The sequence below is a fragment of the Coregonus clupeaformis genome, chromosome 19 (assembly GCF_020615455.1).
Source record: "Coregonus clupeaformis isolate EN_2021a chromosome 19, ASM2061545v1, whole genome shotgun sequence".
Classification (NCBI taxonomy): domain Eukaryota; kingdom Metazoa; phylum Chordata; class Actinopteri; order Salmoniformes; family Salmonidae; genus Coregonus; species Coregonus clupeaformis.
Window position 1 is genome coordinate 40,940,269 of NC_059210.1, and position 17,400 is coordinate 40,957,668.

Genomic DNA, 17,400 nt, shown 5'->3' on the forward strand with positions numbered 1-17,400 from the left:
AGCTTCTACGCCCAAGCCATAAGACTGCTGAACAATTAATAAAATGGCCACCCGGACTATTTATATTGACACCCCCCCACTTTGTTTTTAAACTGCTGCTACTCGCTGTTTATTATCTATGCATAGTCACTTTACCCCTTTATGTACAAATTACCTCGACTAACCTGTACCCCCACACATTGACTCGGTACCGGTACCCCCTGGATATAGCCTCATTATTGTTATTTTATTGTGTTACTTTTGATTTAATTTTTTACTCATCAGAGTCAATTCAACTTGAAAAAATTAAGAATTACAGGGGGCAGTTTGGAAGAACTAATCCTGTGTGAATTGTCCTCTGGAATCCCGCACATGCTTGGATAATAATTACAAAAACAACGTCTCTAGTAATACCCATCCGAATAGGTTTATAACATGGCAAAGAATAGGCTTATCAGCGTAAGGTGCACTCAATCATCCCATGGGATCCGTCAAGGCTGCACAGGGCAGAAGTATCACTGAAATATTCTAGTTCCTACACATCACCTATTCAAACAAAATAGGTATTTTATAGGCTAAGTTGATGAGTAAATGGGCAGCACCATGCTCATGTCAGTCCTGTAGAACGCAAATGTAGTCTTCCTAGTAGGACTACAATAATGAGGTGGTGTGTACGTGTGTGCGTATTCGTTTCAGCATGTTTTGGGAGTCGAGCAAGAGTCGAGCTCCTTCGACTCCAACCACAGGAGTCGGAGTCGAGCAAGAGTGGGTCCTTTCAACTCCAACAACAGGAGTCGGAGTCGACTCCAAAAATTCTGGAGTTGTGCACCACTACCATGGTGTGTTTGGGTGGTGCAGTGACGTGTTCGCGGTCACTTTGATACAAGGGGAGATTGTTGTTATGGGACCTTTGTCACACCCTGGCTCTGGGACTCATTATGTTGAGCCAGGGTGTGTTCATTCTATGTTTTCTGTTTCTATGTTGGGTGTTCTAGGTTGTTTATTTCTATGTTTGACTGAGTGACTCCCAATCAGAGGCAACGAGTGTCAGCTGTGTGCTGGTTGTCTCTGATTGGGAGCCATATTTAACTGTCTGTGTTTCACTTTGTGTTTGTGGGTTTTTGTTCCGTGTTCGGTCATTGTCACTGAGGACTTCACGAGTCGTTTATTGTTTTGTTATTTCGTGTGTATGCTTTAATTAAATAAAGCAAGTATGTTCGCTACTAACGCTGCGCTTTGGTCCACTCGTTCATACGACGTTCGTGACAGAAAAACCCACCATAAAAGGACCAAGCAGCGTGTCCAGGAGCAGGCAGACTGGACATGGGAGGAAGCGCCAGGAAAGGAGATGGAGAGGCTGGCGATGGCCCAGGTGGGCAAATCGTGGTCCTGGGAGGACATGCTCGGGGGCAAGGGACCTTGGGGTAGGATTAAGGCCCTGGCGAGAGAGGAGCAGCGGCGTCAGCAGTGCCATCGTCGGACGGACGAGAGGCACCCCAAAGAATTTTTAGGGGGGGCACACGGCATGGGCGACTGGGCAGCAGGAGGCTGCCACAGGGGCGAAATGGGAGACGAGGAGAGAAGGCCACCGGGTTACGGGAAGCCATTGGCGAGAGGAGGGAAGGAAGTTGTAGAGGCACGGCGAGAGGTACTGAGGTGTATTGCCAGTCCGGTCCGGCCCGTTCCTGATCCCCGTTTAAGGCCAGTGGTGTGTGTTCCCAGTACGGTCCGGCCTGTTCCTGCTCCACGCACCAAGCCTACGGTGTGCGTCGCCAGCCCAGCCCGGCCTGTCCCTGCTCCACGCACCAAGCCTACGGTGTGCGTCGCCAGCCCAGTCCGGCCTGTTCCTGCTCCACGCACCAAGCCTACGGTGTGCGTCGACAGCCCAGCCCGGCCTGTTCCTGCTCCACGCACCAAGCCTACGGTGTGCGTCGACAGCCCAGCCCGGCCTGTTCCTGCTCCACGCACCAAGCCTACGGTGTGCGTCGACAGCCCTGCCCGGCCTGTCCCTGCTCCACGCACCAAGCCTACGGTGTGCGTCGCCAGCCCAGTCCGGCCTGTCCCTGCTCCACGCACCAAGCCTACGGTGTGCGTCGACAGCCCAGCCCGGCCTGTTCCTGCTCCACGCACCAAGCCTACGGTGTGCGTCGCCAGCCCTGCCCGGCCTGTTCCTGCTCCACGCACCAAGCCTACGGTGTGCGTCGACAGCCCAGCCCGGCCTGTTCCTGCTCCACGCACCAAGCCTACGGTGTGCGTCGACAGCCCTGCCCGGCCTGTCCCTGCTCCACGCACCAAGCCTACGGTGTGCGTCGCCAGCCCAGTCCGGCCTGTCCCTGCTCCACGCACCAAGCCTACGGTGTGCGTCGACAGCCCAGCCCGGCCTGTTCCTGCTCCACGCACCAAGCCTACGGTGTGCGTCGCCAGCCCTGCCCGGCCTGTCCCTGCTCCACGCACCAAGCCTACGGTGTGCGTCGCCAGCCCTGCCCGGCCTGTCCCTGCTCCACGCACCAAGCCTACGGTGTGCGTCGCCAGCCCTGTCCGGCCTGTCCCTGCTCCACGCACCAAGCCTACGGTGTGCGTCGTCAGCCCAGCCCGGCCTGTCCCTGCTCCACGCACCAAGCCTACGGTGCGCGTCGCCAGCCCGGCCCGGCCTGTCCCTGCTCCACGCACCAAGTCTACGGTGCGGCGTCGCCAGCCCGGTCCGGCCTGTTCCTGCCACTCGCACCAAGTCTACGGTGCGCGTCGCCAGCCCGGCCCGGCCCGTTCCTGCCACTCGCACCAAGCCAGGGGTGCGAGTCGTCAGTCCGGCACAACCCGTGCCTGGGTCATCGGTGCCAATTCAGGTACCGCTCTACTGCTCCACTAAGGAGCTGAAGCCTACCGCTCCTGCTACGTCCAGTCCAGCTCCAGCCAGCGGGGCCAGACCGGACCAGGGGCGCTATATGGGGGGTTTGTTGGAGGGTGGTGGGCAAGCCCGGAGCCGGAGCCGCCGCCGAGGAGGAATGCCCACCCAGCCCTCCCCTGTTTTGCTCGTATTTAGGCGCGGTCGCACTCAATCATCCCATGGGATCCGTCAAGGCTGCACAGGGCAGAAGTATCACTGAAATATTCTAGTTCCTACACATCACCTATTCAAACAAAATAGGTATTTTATAGGCTAAGTTGATGAGTAAATGGGCAGCACCATGCTCATGTCAGTCCTGTAGAACGCAAATGTAGTCTTCCTAGTAGGACTACAATAATGAGGTGGTGTGTACGTGTGTGCGTATTCGTTTCAGCATGTTTTGGGAGTCGAGCAAGAGTCGACTCCTTCGACTCCAACCACAGGAGTCGGAGTCGAGCAAGAGTGGGTCCTTTCAACTCCAACAACAGGAGTCGGAGTCGACTCCAAAAATTCTGGAGTTGTGCACCACTACCATGGTGTGTTTGGGTGGTGCAGTGACGTGTTCGCGGTCACTTTGATACAAGGGGAGATTGTTGTTATGGGACCTTTGTCACACCCTGGCTCTGGGACTCATTATGTTGAGCCAGGGTGTGTTCATTCTATGTTTTCTGTTTCTATGTTGGGTGTTCTAGGTTGTTTATTTCTATGTTTGACTGAGTGACTCCCAATCAGAGGCAACGAGTGTCAGCTGTGTGCTGGTTGTCTCTGATTGGGAGCCATATTTAACTGTCTGTGTTTCACTTTGTGTTTGTGGGTTTTTGTTCCGTGTTCGGTCATTGTCACTGAGGACTTCACGAGTCGTTTATTGTTCGCTACTAACGCTGCGCTTTGGTCCACTCCTTCATACGACGTTCGTGACAACCTTTCACATCTCCTCTTGAGAGTAATCAACTTATTTGTATCCAAGCGGTATTGTCTGTGAGAGAAAGCCAAAAAAAACGCTATTAGACATTCATGGGCAATCAATGTGTACTGTCTGTATTCCTACTGTAGCAGCATGGTGTAGAATATGAGACATCTCACAGACACACGTTAGCGAGCTAGCTAAAACAAACAGGTATAATTAAAGACTAATATGAGTCATAAAGCCAAAGTTATTCCTTTACTCTTTGTCATCATCATCAAAACATTTCTCCAGTTTTGCTCCTAATGAGATGCACTGAGGCTAGCTAGGATAGTTAGCTAGCTAGCTATAACTTAGACTAAAATACATTTTAGGTATAGAAAACAAAGCTAGCTTGCCAAACCTGGCTAGCTTGGCTTGTAGGGGGACTAACAAGCCCCGTTAAGGTTGAATCGATCAAGAAATTGAACTGTACTGAACAACACTGCCTTGTGTAAAAAGAGAGCTTATATTGCTAGCTAGCTACCGACAGCAAAACAACTCACTCGTTTGTCATTTGCCTTCCTGAGTCCTGGTCCTCCTGGTCTAGGCTGACGCTGCTGCATGCTGGTCTCGCAATAATGTTTCTCACTGTCTCAACTCCTCTTCAATGTATTCCGTCTCAAATAAATAGGCCTGTATGTTCTTTTGTAAAATAACATTTAAAAAATGTTTAGTCGTCCAGCTCTTCTTGGAAAGAGGAATCATCAGAAGCAGCCATTGTAGCTAATTATTTAGCAATCTCTGATAGCCAGTGCATGGTAACATAGCTCCCGTGAACATGTTAACTAGTACCGCCCCCGTTTTGAAAAGCCTGCTTTGATTGTGCAAACAAGGAAGTAGGGCTCCCGTCAGGCTGTAGTCTTTACAAAGCCAGGGAAAATGTGTCAACCTAGACATCCTGCAATGTCCTGGCAAATACGAACATCATTGAGACAAGTTCAATGGCTCTATTGAACAAGGACAACCATATCTACTTGCTGCTAGCATGAAGGTGCAATCGGCAAAACACAAAGGCAACAACAATAATTGTTACAAAACATGACTCCATTAATTTTTTGATCAGACAGCAGGCTCAATACTGCTATAGTGCATAATTATGTCTGAAACATGTAGGGGGACTGGAAAAACACCCCAAATAGTGTCTAGCGGTGAAGTTTCTCTTTAACATATTTTGAGGCGGACCTTGTAAGTGGCTATATTTGTTGCACCCATTAGTGAGAAGGCTGTTTATAGTGCCTCATCAATTTAAAATGTACAGGGGACAGATTGGAGTGGCAGCAAGTCTTAAACGATAATGGTTGAGTCTTTTTGTCATTACCTTTTGGTCTGTTTTGCCCTTTAGTCGCTGCCAGTTTGGAAGCCTTTGGCCTCTAGAAGTGCAAGCGATATAAAACACCAAATATTAATTGATATGCTGTAATGTGTAAACACATTACTTAGCAGCCAACCTGCTTGTCTCCCAGTGTCTGTTGGAAAGCAAACGGAACCAGGTTTTCCTCTAGGATTTTGCCTGTGCTTAGCTTTATTACATTTATTTTTATCCTAAAAAACTCCCTAGTCCTTGCCGATGACAAGCATACTCATAACATGATGCAGCCACCACCATGCTTGACAATATGAAGAGTGGTACTCAGTGATGTGTTGTGTTGGATTTCTGAAGGCACTGTAATTGTTTATTTTGAGTCTAAATACAGCTGCTAAACATCACCATTTAGGGCCCTTCTGCAGCCCACTCTGCCTTTCAGTAGGACCAAATAAACACAGCCTCTATAAAGCTGTCAGCGGAAATGTAAGGAAAACCATACTTGATTCCTTACTGAGAATTATAGCTTTGTGCTAAAAGTTATTTGGCCTGCTGGAGTTGGACCACCCGAAATGGTGGATGGAGGTAGAGGCTCCAGCCCAGGCCTGTACATTTACTCTCATTCTCTTTCACAGTCTGAATGCTGAGAGACCATGATGGTCAGCAGCACAATGAATGAAGTGTCCATTACCATCCAAAATGCCCAGACGTATAAGAGAGAGGAGAAGTCGCTCTGGATAAGAGCATCTGCTAAATGACAAAAAAGGAAAGTGGACGAGAGGAGAGGAGCGTCTGCCAGGGAACAGCTGCCCCTGTAATTTATATTGATGAGGGGACTGGCTGGCGTGGCGGCCTGGCAGGGAGCTTCCAGGGGTTTGATCACTCAGGCAGGGAGAGAGGAGAGAGATAAGATAGAGGGATGGGCTCTGTCTCTGGGCTCTCTAGGCTGAATGGATGGGGAAGGAGGTTTTTCCCTGAGTCTGCTCAGCTAAGACCACAGAGACACTCAACACTGGCCAGCCTGGCCCTGCAGGAGACGCAATGGGATAGCCCAGTCTGACTGACTGAAGTGATGGTAGTCAGGGTGTGGTTGTAGTTGGAGAGACTTATATAGTGCCGCAGTATAGCCAGCCTTAAACCACCATGTTGGATGGAGCTACTGTATATTCACCTCATTATGACTACTCTAGCCAGAATTACTATCGCTCCTCTCCTAATCCGCCAGATCTTCCATCACAGTGTCCGCAACCATTAACTGGCCTTTGAATAATTCCCTGTGCATACACATCCTTTTGACTCAGGACTATCGCCTCTTCCTGTCTTCACGGCATATCAATCAGTGACTTGTTAAAGCGCTTTACTTTGATTTCTTGACACGGATCAGATTTGAATATTTCTAATTGAAATGAAAGTGTGCAGTCCAGTCTCTGCCCAGGGCTTTAAACCCAGACTCCTAAATCATGCTCTTTGATTTGAGGCCCCTTCCGGTGTAGTGGTGCTTAGCTCTGGTCTAGTTAAGACAGCAGTGGGTTATTGGATAAATGGTCAAAGGACTCTGTTTTACCTTACATAGGAGAAGAGGTTGAATATCAAACACACACACTTCAAACAAACACTCATTCATCCCTCTGGCCGGGCAAGTAGCTTAACACAAACATCTACATGACCGTAACGTTATTTTCAGAGACAGAGTTTACTTGACTGCTTCACTCAGGTAGGGCTGGCTAGAGGGCCGGCTAGTGCAGCCCGAGGACCACTTCCTCTGTTCAGCTCTGTGATGTTGATTTTTTTTAGTGCTTTCCAGGGAGTGATCTAACCCTGAGACAGTCGGTCCGCTTTTACAGAGAAGCCCTATGGTCTTCCCTCTACACAAGTTTCATCATGATGAACAGAGTGAAAGCATAACCTTCAGAGCTCGTCTCTCCCACTTATGCACACACAGATGGAGACGTGCACACACACAAGCACACATTAACACACACACACACACACACACACACAATAACCTGAGTTACAGTTTTTAGATACATTTATTTATACATTTATGTTATATCTACAGTCTTCACCTGTGTCACAATACTGAACAGATCTCTAGGAAACCATCATTCTTCAACATAAATATTGTGTGGCTTCAGGTTAGAGGCAGAGAATCTCTGAGATTGCTTACTGTTGGCATTTACATAGCATTCATAGCACCATGCTGTGTCACAAACCATACCGGTATCTCTGTATTTCTCTGAAAGCATCTCTCTTTCAGAAATGTACAGTGCTTGTAGTTAACCCAGCCTCTAAAGGTTTCAAACAAACCACATCCTTGTATTTTCTTAAGTTGCAAGCCTTGCAGAGAACAAAGAGGAGCTTCAGCAAACTGTCTGGCTGGGATATCAGAGCATGATTTCAGACTGTCATATGACTACATATCATTTCAATTTCCTCTCTGGCATTATTAAAATATCCTCTCCAGTTCTGCACACAGATAGGGAATAATGAAGAATTGCAATAATAAAGAAAAATTGACTTGGGAAAATGTCAAAGTGAGAGGTCATGTTGCTGTTGGAGGTCAATGTGTGATATGAGAATACTACAGTACATACAGTAGTAATAAAAAACCAAACAATCATTGAATCTTCTTTTCATCCTAAGTATAAGGTATACTGCAGTGTGTGATTTGAAAATAGATGGTTTTATAAAAACAGGTCGGTAGGTAATATGTTATGTTGTTGTATTCCATTATAGTTTTGCAATAATGTAGGCTAATGTCCATATTTCAATCATTTTGGTATTAATTTCAAACAACAAGTTGAATACATGTTATAAAATGGTTTGTACTCACAGGTATGTGTCTTCTTTGTTACTGAAATACCTGAACAAAAAAAAGAGAAACAGACTTGTTAGAACCACATTAAATCAGAAAATTGAGGACAGTCATACAATATCCCTGTGCCTATGTAACAGGGGTCAGTGTGCTGCTAACAGCTTAGCTTCCTCCACTGTCCAACTGCCTCATACTGGGCTCCAACCAGTGATCCTCTGCTTCACCACACGTGACCGCCCTTCTTGACAACGTTCCAATGGTTTAAGCCACCCAAAAGGTACCTCTTGGATGGCTCCATGCGCGACATTTCAAGCTAGCTGTGGAGTGAGCTTACGGTACGTTCTTAACTCCGTTACACCTAACTTAACCCCTAGCACCACATGGCTGTTTTGCTATGTGACTGTGCTGCTGTGGCCCTGTGGTTCTCCTGTCTCTTGGCTAGGTCACAGAGATCACAGAGGTCCCATTCAGGTTCAGGGCAGTGGTGTGACTGGCCCACCTACATCCTCCTACTGAAAAAGCCATAGCAACAACCCTGGCAAGGTTGCTCAAACCCCACGGACAGCATCCAGATCATGAAAATTCATTAAAAAATAAACTATTCTAGTCTAGAATACAAATCTGCACAAACACTGTAATGCCCCCATGTGTGACCTCACAGGGCCTATAGTGTGTACATGAGGAAGTCTGTTCCCCAGAGCGGAAGACAGAGTGAAGTCACAGCGCCACCGTCCTGAGTCAGACCTGTGTTCTGAGGGTGAGGCAGAGAGGGAGCGGGACTGGCAGTCCTCAGCCTTCCCCCCTTCGGGTGTCAACTCATCTGATGAGTCTCCCTGGCTCCAGCTTTGTCTCCGGCTGCAGCCGCTCTCGTCTGCAGCATGGGTCTAATGCCCTGAGAGTCCGACGAGGGCCAGCGCACAGCCAACCATGGGCCCCAGCAGGCTCGGATGCTGATGCTTTGCAGGGCGAAAGAACACTAATAGATCCCACTTGTCATGCGGAAGCAATGGCTAATTTTTCTACAGCTTGCATCTGAAACTCAGGGGATGGAGGGCTGACATGATTCAATAATTCTCCGGGTACTGGCCGGAGATAACAATGTTTCAGACACGTTTGAGGGGAAACGAGTCAAAGAGCAACGAGGGGGAAAACAAATACTGTAAGCCCGTCAGCTCTCTGTACACAGACACACATCTGAAATCAGGTCCATTGAGCAGAAAGAGTTAGGGGAAACAGTAACCTAGGGGCCATGTCTCTATGATCAGGCTACAGCATTGTTCCAATGCTCACGGCCAAACTTATTGTCCAACTGAGACATTCCGCAAGGTTAAAAACAATCGGTAATCCTCCTTTAATTCCAGATCTCAAAACAGTATGTTTATATTATCCAAATAAAATACAGTTTAGCAATCTGCTACGGATGCATCTTTGCCAGAACAATAGGCTACCTGCCGATTTTATTTTATGCCTAATTTGGGTCGCTACAGGCTATATGTCTGAAGATGGCTGTAACATCGCACTGCCTTCAATACTTATGGGATGAAGATATAACATATTCTGATGAATTTATTACGATATTTGTGAAGAAGAAAAAGGCTAAAGACAGACCATGTTTTCCATCTGATCCTGCAACCTCCGCTGCATACAGGTAGGCCGTATGATCCTGCTTGATCTGGACTCCAGAGAAGTGACATGATATCGCTAGTTGATATTGGCTGCTAACCTGAATTACTATCAGCTCAAAATACAGGTGTAAAACAGAGTTTATTTTTGTATTTTGCGTTTTGAAACTGCATCACCGTTTATGGCTGTATTGACAGAATACATTTGCGTAACGACTGTGGGCACATGTTCGCATGTGCATGCATGCATTTGCGTGCACGGTGGTCGCGAGCTTTGAACCACTCCTTTTTGGGGGTCACGGGTCAAAAAGTTTGAGAACCATTGCACTAAAACACACCACACTACATTATAATACACTACATTATACTCCCCTACTAGGGCTGACCCCAATTAGTCGACTGGTTGTTTGTTTGGTCGCTAGGTTGTTGGTTGACCGAGATTGTTTTAGTTATATACAGCTCTGGAAAAAATTAAGAGACCACTGCAAAAATATACGTTTCTCTGGTTTTACTATTTATCGGTATGTGTTTGGGTGAAATTAAAATGTTTGTTTTATTCTATAAACTACTGACAACATTTCTACCAAATTCCAAATAAAAATATTGTCATTTAGAGCATTTATGTGCAGAAAATGACAACTGGTCAAAATAACAAAAAAAATGCAGTGTTGTCAGACCTCGAATAATGCTAAGAAAATAAGTTCATGTTCATTTTTAAACAATACAATACTAATGTTTTAACTAAGGAATCAATATTTGGTGGAATAACTCTGATTTTCAATCAAAGCTTTCATGCGTCTTGGCATGCTCTCCACCAGTCTTTCACATTGATGTTGGGTGACTTTATGCCACTCCTGGCGCAAAGATTCAAGCAGCTCGGCTTTGTTTTATGGCTTGCGACCATCCATCTTCCTCTTGATCACATTCCAGAAGTTTTCAAATGGGGTTCAGGTCTGGAGATTGGGCTGGCCATGACAGGGTCTTGATCTGGTGGTCCTCCATCCACACCTTGATTGACCTGGCTGTGTGGCATGGCGCATTCTCCTGCTGGAAAAACCAATCCTCAGAGTTGGGGAACAATGTTAGAGCAAAAGGAAGCAAGTTTTCTTCCAGGACAACCTTGTACGTGGCTTGATTCATGCATCCTTCACAAAGACAAATCTGCCCGATTCCAGCATTGCTGAAGCACCCCCAGATCATCACCGATCCTCCACCAAATTTCACAGTGGATGCGAGACACTGTGGCTTGTAGGCCTCTCCAGGTCTCCTTCTAACCATTAGACGACCAGGTGTTGGGCAAAGCTGAAAATTGGATTCATCAGAGAAGATGACCTTACTCCAGTCCTCTACGGCCCCATCCTAATGGTATTTTTCAAACCTCAGCCTGGCTCTTCATTGCTTCTCATTGATGGAGGGCTTTTTTCTAGCTTTGCACGACTTCAGCCCTGCCCCTAGGAGCCTGTTTCGAACTCGCCATGCACTTCACCCCAGCTGCCGTTTGCCATTCTTTATGTAGGTCACTTGATGTCATCCTACGGTTGTTGAATGACATTCGAATGAGTTGGAGGTCATCCCGGTCAGTAGAGAGTCGTTTTCGCCCTCTGCCATTCTGTAGCTTTGTTGTCCCCAATGTCTGTTGCTTGACCTTGTTCTTATGAACCGCCGTCTTTGAAATTTTAAGGATGGAAGCAACCTGACGCCCACTGTATCCCTCTGCCATTAAAGCCAGAATTGAACCCTTCTTTTCCTCACTCAAAACTTTCCTTTTCAAATCTTTTGGCATGGTCAATAGTTATTTTTTGATTAATATTACTTTTGAGGTACTATTAGCACTATTTTTGTCATCCAGCTGGTCCTATTGCAAGAGGATAGTGATGACCACAGCAGTGGATTTTATACTTTTCCTCATTAAATAAGATTTGGTTTATGTGATCACCTAATCAGTACCTAATTCAGTAGATTGTGTTGGAATTCAACAGACACTGGAATGGAATGGCTGTCATACATGTAGAGATGCTGATTTAAGAAAAATTTGCAGTGGTCTCTTAATTTTTTCCAGAGCTGTATATATATATATATATATACAGTGGGGAGAACACGTATTTGATACACTGCCGGTTTTGCAGGTTTTCCTACTTACAAAGCATGTAGAGGTCTGTAATTTTTATCATAGGTACACTTCAACTGTGAGAGACGGAATCTAAAACAAAAATCCAGAAAATCACATTGTATGATTTTTAAGTAATTAATTTGCATTTTATTGCATGACATAAGTATTTGATCACCTACCAACCAGTAAGAATTCCGGCTCTCACAGACCTGTTAGTTTTTCTTTAAGAAGCCCTCCTGTTCTCCACTCATTACCTGTATTAACTGCACCTGTTTGAACTTGTTACCTGTATAAAAGACACCTGTCAACACACTCAATCAAACAGACTCCAACCTCTCCACAATGGCCAAGACCAGAGAGCTGTGTAAGGACATCAGGGATAAAATTGTAGACCTGCACAAGGCTTGGATGGGCTACAGGACAATAGGCAAGCAGCTTGGTGAGAAGGCAACAACTGTTGGCGCAATTATTAGAAAATGGAAGAAGTTCAAGATGACAGTCAATCACCCTCGGTCTGGGGCTCCATGCAAGATCTCACTCGTGGGGCATCAATGATCATGAGGAAGGTGAGGGATCAGCCCATAACTACACGGCAGGACTTGGTCAATGACCTGAAGAGAGCTGGGACCACAGTCTCAAAGAAAACCATTAGTAACACACTACGCCGTCATGGATTAAAATCCTGCAGTGCATGCAAGGTCCCCCTGCTCAAGCCAGCACATGTCCCATCTGAAGTTTGCCAATGACCATCTGGATGATCCAGAGGAGGAATGGGAGAAGGTCATGTGGTCTGATGAGACAAAAATTGAGCTTTTTGGTCTAAACTCCACTCGCCGTGTTTGGAGGAAGAAGAAGGATGAGTACAACCCCAAGAACACCATCCCAACCGTGAAGCATGGAGGTGGAAACATCATTCTTTGGGGATGCTTTTCTGCAAAGGGGACAGGACGACTGCACCGTATTGAGGGGAGGATGGATGGGGCCATGTATCGCGAGATCTTGGCCAACAACCTCCTTCCCTCAGTAAGAGCATTGAAGATGGGTCGTGGCTGGGTCTTCCAGCATGACAACGACCCGAAACACACAGCCAGGGCAACTAAGGTGTGGCTCCGTAAGAAGCATCTCAAGGTCCTGGAGTGGCCTAGCCAGTCTCCAGACCTGAACCCAATAGAAAATCTTTGGAGGGAGCTGAAAGTCCATATTGCCCAGCGACAGCGCCGAAACCTGAAGGATCTGGAGCAGGTCTGTATGGAGGAGTGGGCCAAAATCCCTGCTGCAGTGTGTGCAAACCTGGTCAAGACCTACGGGAAACGTATGATCTCTGTAATTGCAAACAAATGTTTCTGTATCAAATATTAAGTTCTGCTTTTCTGATGTATCAAATACTTATGTCATGCAATAAAATGCAAATGAATTACTTAAAAATCATACAATGTGATTTTCTGGACTTTTGTTTTAGATTCCGTCTCTCACAGTTGAAGTGTACCTATGATAAAAATTACAGACCTCTACATGCTTTGTAAGTAGGAAAACCTGCAAAATCGGCAGTGTATCAAATACTTCTTCTCCCCACTGTATATATATGTACCCATCTCAGTGAACTAATCCATTGCGAAGACTAAAAGCCAATTTATGCTTGATCCGAAAATGTTGTCGGAGGCTCCATATGGAGGGTGTGATGGAATTGCTCTGTACTGCATCGCTATGCGCCTCCCAAATTTTGTAACAATGCAGAGGCCTCTGTATAGCTCCTCATTGACATGATTGGTTGATGGTATGTGGGGGCGGTACATCATGTATGAACACAAACTCACTTCCTTGACAACAGCTCTGCACTGCTCCGCGAACCGCAAGATGTATGCTGAGGCCATATTACCGTAAATGCTGCATGGCCAATGCAGATGTCAGATTGACCATGCGCCCAGACGCACTTCTCTCTCCAGAATGCGCTCTCTCCCCACAATTTGTGTACATTCATTGCTTGCGTTTGATTGTTAGTGTATATCAATTCCCCATTACATACAGTACCAGTCAAAAGTGTGGACACACCTACTCATTCAGGGTTTTTCTTTATTTTTACTATTTTCTACATTGTAGAATAATAGTGAAGACATCAAAACTATCAAATAACAAATATGGAATCACTTAGTAACCAAAAAAGTGTTAAACAAATGAAAATATATTTTGCCTTGATGACAGCTTTGCAAACTGTTGGCATTCTCTCAACCAGCTTCACCTGGAATGCTTTTCCAACAGTCTTGAAGGAGTTCCCACATATGCAGAGCACTTGTTGGCTGCTTTTCCTTCACTCTGCGGTCCAACTCATCCCACACCATCTCAATTGGGTTGAGGTTGGGTGATTGTGGAGGCCAGGTCATCTGATGCAGCACTCCATCACTCTCCTTCTTGGTAAAATAGCCCTTACACAGCCTGGAGGTGTGTTGGGTCATTGTCCTGTTGAAAAACAAATGATAGTCCCACTAAGCGCAAACCAGATGGGATGGCGTATCGCTGCAGAATGCTGTGGTAGCCATGCTGGTTAAGTGTGCCTTGAATTCTAAATAAATCACAGACAGTGTCACCAGCAAAGCACCCCCACACCATCACACCTCCTCCTCCATGCTTCACGGTGGGAACCACACATGCAGAGATCATCCGTTCACCTACTCTGCGTCTCACAAAGACACGGCGGTTGGAACCCAAAATCTCAAATTTGGACTCATCAGACCAAAGGACATATTTCCACCGATCTAATGTCCATTGCTCATGTTTCTTGGCCCAAGCAAGTCTCTTCTTATTATTGGTGTCCTTTAGTAGTGGTTTCTTTGAAGCAATTCAACCAATAGTATGAACAAAAATGCACTCACTAACTGTAAGTCGCTCTGGATAAGAGCGTCTGCTAAATGACTAAAATGTAAAATGTAATGAAGGCCTGATTCACGCAGTCTCCTCTGAACAGTTTATTATTATTATTATTATTATTATTATTATATTATTTAACAGTTGATGTTGAGATGTGTCTGTTACTTAAGCTCTGTGAAGCATTTATTTGGGCTGCAATTTCTAAGGCTGGTAACTCTAATGAACTTATCCTCTGCAGCAGAGGTAACTCTGGGTCTTCCTTTCCCGTGGTGGTCCTCATGAGAGCCAGTTTCATCATAGCGCTTGATGGTTTTTGCGACTGCACTTGAAGAAACGTTTAAAGTTCTTGAAATTTTCCGGATTGACAGACCTTCATGCCTTAAAGTAATGATGGACTGTTATTTCTCTTTGCTTATTTGAGCTGTTCTTGCCATAATATGGACTTGGTCTTTTACCAAATAGGGCTATCTTCTGTATACCACCCCTACATTGTCACGTCACAACAAAACAACTGATTGGCTCAATCGCATTAAGAAGGAAAGAAATTCCACAAATTCACTTTTAACAAGGCACACCTGTTAATTGAAATGCATTCCAGGTGACTACCTCATGAAGCTGGTTGAGAGAATGCCAAGGGTATGCAAAGCTGTCATCAAGGCAAAGGGTGGCTACTATGAAGAATCTCAAATATAAAATATATTTTGATTTACTTAACACTGTTTTGGTTACTACATAATGACATATGTGTTATTTCATAGTTTTGATGTCTTCACTATTATTCTACAATGTAGAAAATAGTAAAAATAAAGAAAAACCTTGGAATGAGTAGGTGTGTCCAAACTTTTGACTGGTACTGTATATCAACAGTAGTACATTTACCGTTAATTCCTATAATTTCTTATCTACAATGTTTGTTACGGTAATTTATTTTAATGCATTCAATACTATAATTCCAGTCTTCCCGTTCTCATTGTCGGCGTGGACACATTGCTTGCAGAGTGCCCAACCTATGCTATACTTGTGAGAAACAAGTTTTGGTTTATTTCATTCCATGTACGAGTTTTGTCAATTTAGTCATTGTCTTTTGTTTGGAGCGCTCCTGTCAATGTTGAGTAAGGACACGCACGCATAGAAGTAGGCCTATAGGCTACCTGGCCTGCGCGCAAATGTAGGCATATAAATGTGCCCATTTGGGGATCTGATAGTATTTCTGATTGGCTTAATGCACCACCACTAATGACCTGTGGAGCTTCTCAAAGTAATGTTTTCTTCACCTCAAACATCAAGCAAACAAAGTCTGTTTTTACATCCATTGAGAATTAAAATAGTTCCTCAAAGTATTTAAAAAATCTTTCCAGCGCTCTCCCTTTCGATAACCACTCAGTGTGAAAGGGAAAAATGTCATGCTCTGATCCAATGGAAACGTCATAAAACAGGCCTACCTGATTACTTCTTATCAGTACTTGATTTTGAGCTAATATTCTATAAGAGGAACAGGAGCTCAAGCAGTAGAACATTTGAGGTGCAGGTACTCAGCTCCAGTGAACTCCTGCCTAAGTCAATCACTGCTTCTTATCCCTTGCGCAAATAGCCTTCAGTGGTGTCTGTCCCGTGCTCACTGGCACGGGAATCACTGAGGGCCCAGAATATGAAAACCATAACTGGTTCAGTAGAAATTGTAAGATAAATTGGCATTCCACATGAGAAAGGTTGCAGACTCCTTGTGTAGCCTATTACCGGTAACTTCAGGAGAGTAATGGCAGAATCTGCGAAAGCCAGCAGGAGCGGGATGAGGATAGTTGGGTCATGTAAAGTTATTTTTCTTCTGGTTATCTAGATCTCTGGCGCCCTCTTGAGGCATTTGTCTTATTTCATCAAACCATAAGCTTTAAGCATCAGACAAGCTCAATGCATATACAGTGGGGAGAACAAGTATTTGATACACTGCCAATTTTGCAGGTTTTCCTACTTACAAAGCATGTAGAGGTCTGTAATTTTTATCATAGGTACACTTCAACTGTGAGAGACGGAAACTAAAAAAAAAATCCAGAAAATCACATTGTATGATTTTTAAGTAATTAATTTGCATTTTATTGCATGACATAAGTATTTGATACATCAGAAAAGCAGAACTTAATATTTGATACAGAAACATTTGTTTGCAATTACAGAGATCATACGTTTCCTGTAGGTCTTGACCAGGTTTGCACACACTGCTGCAGAGATTTTGGTCCACTCCTCCATACAGACCTTCTCCAGATCCTTCAGGTTTCGGGGCTGTCGCTGGGCAATATGGACTTTCAGCTCCCTCCAAAGATTTTCTATTGGGTTCAGGTCTGGAGACTGGCTAGGCCACTCCAGGACCTTGAGATGCTTCTTACGGAGCCACACCTTAGTTGCCCTGGCTGTGTGTTTCGGGTCGTTGTCATGCTGGAAGACCCAGCCACGACCCATCTTCAATGCTCTTACTGAGGGAAGGAGGTTGTTGGCCAAGATCTCACGATACATGGCCCCATCCATCCTCCCCTCAATACGGTGCAGTCGTCCTGTCCCCTTTGCAGAAAAGCATCCCCAAAGAATGATGTTTCCACCTCCATGCTTCACGGTTGGGATGGTGTTCTTGGGGTTGTACTCATCCTTCTTCTTCCTCCAAACACAGCGAGTGGAGTTTAGACCAAAAAAGCTCAATTTTTGTCTCATCAGACCACATGACCTTCTCCCATTCCTCCTCTGGATCATCCAGATGGTCATTGGCAAACTTCAGACGGGCCAGGACATGCGCTGGCTTGAGCAGGGGGACCTTGCGTGCGCTGCAGGATTTTAATCCATGACGGCGTAGTGTGTTACTAATGGTTTTCTTTGAGACTGTGGTCCCAGCT

The 17,400-nt window shown here is 45.5% G+C and overlaps 1 protein-coding gene across 1 annotated transcript in view; it reads right to left on the reverse strand.

Moving 5' to 3' along the window:
* The window catches only part of LOC121531906 (nuclear receptor ROR-alpha A), a 292,990-nt gene that overhangs the window by 84,650 nt on the left and 190,940 nt on the right, over positions 1-17,400 (reverse strand). The window contains exon 3 of the mRNA XM_041837448.2: positions 7,946-7,975. Within this exon, the coding sequence (XP_041693382.1) occupies positions 7,946-7,975 (30 nt within the window). The remainder of the gene's footprint in view (positions 1-7,945; positions 7,976-17,400) is intronic.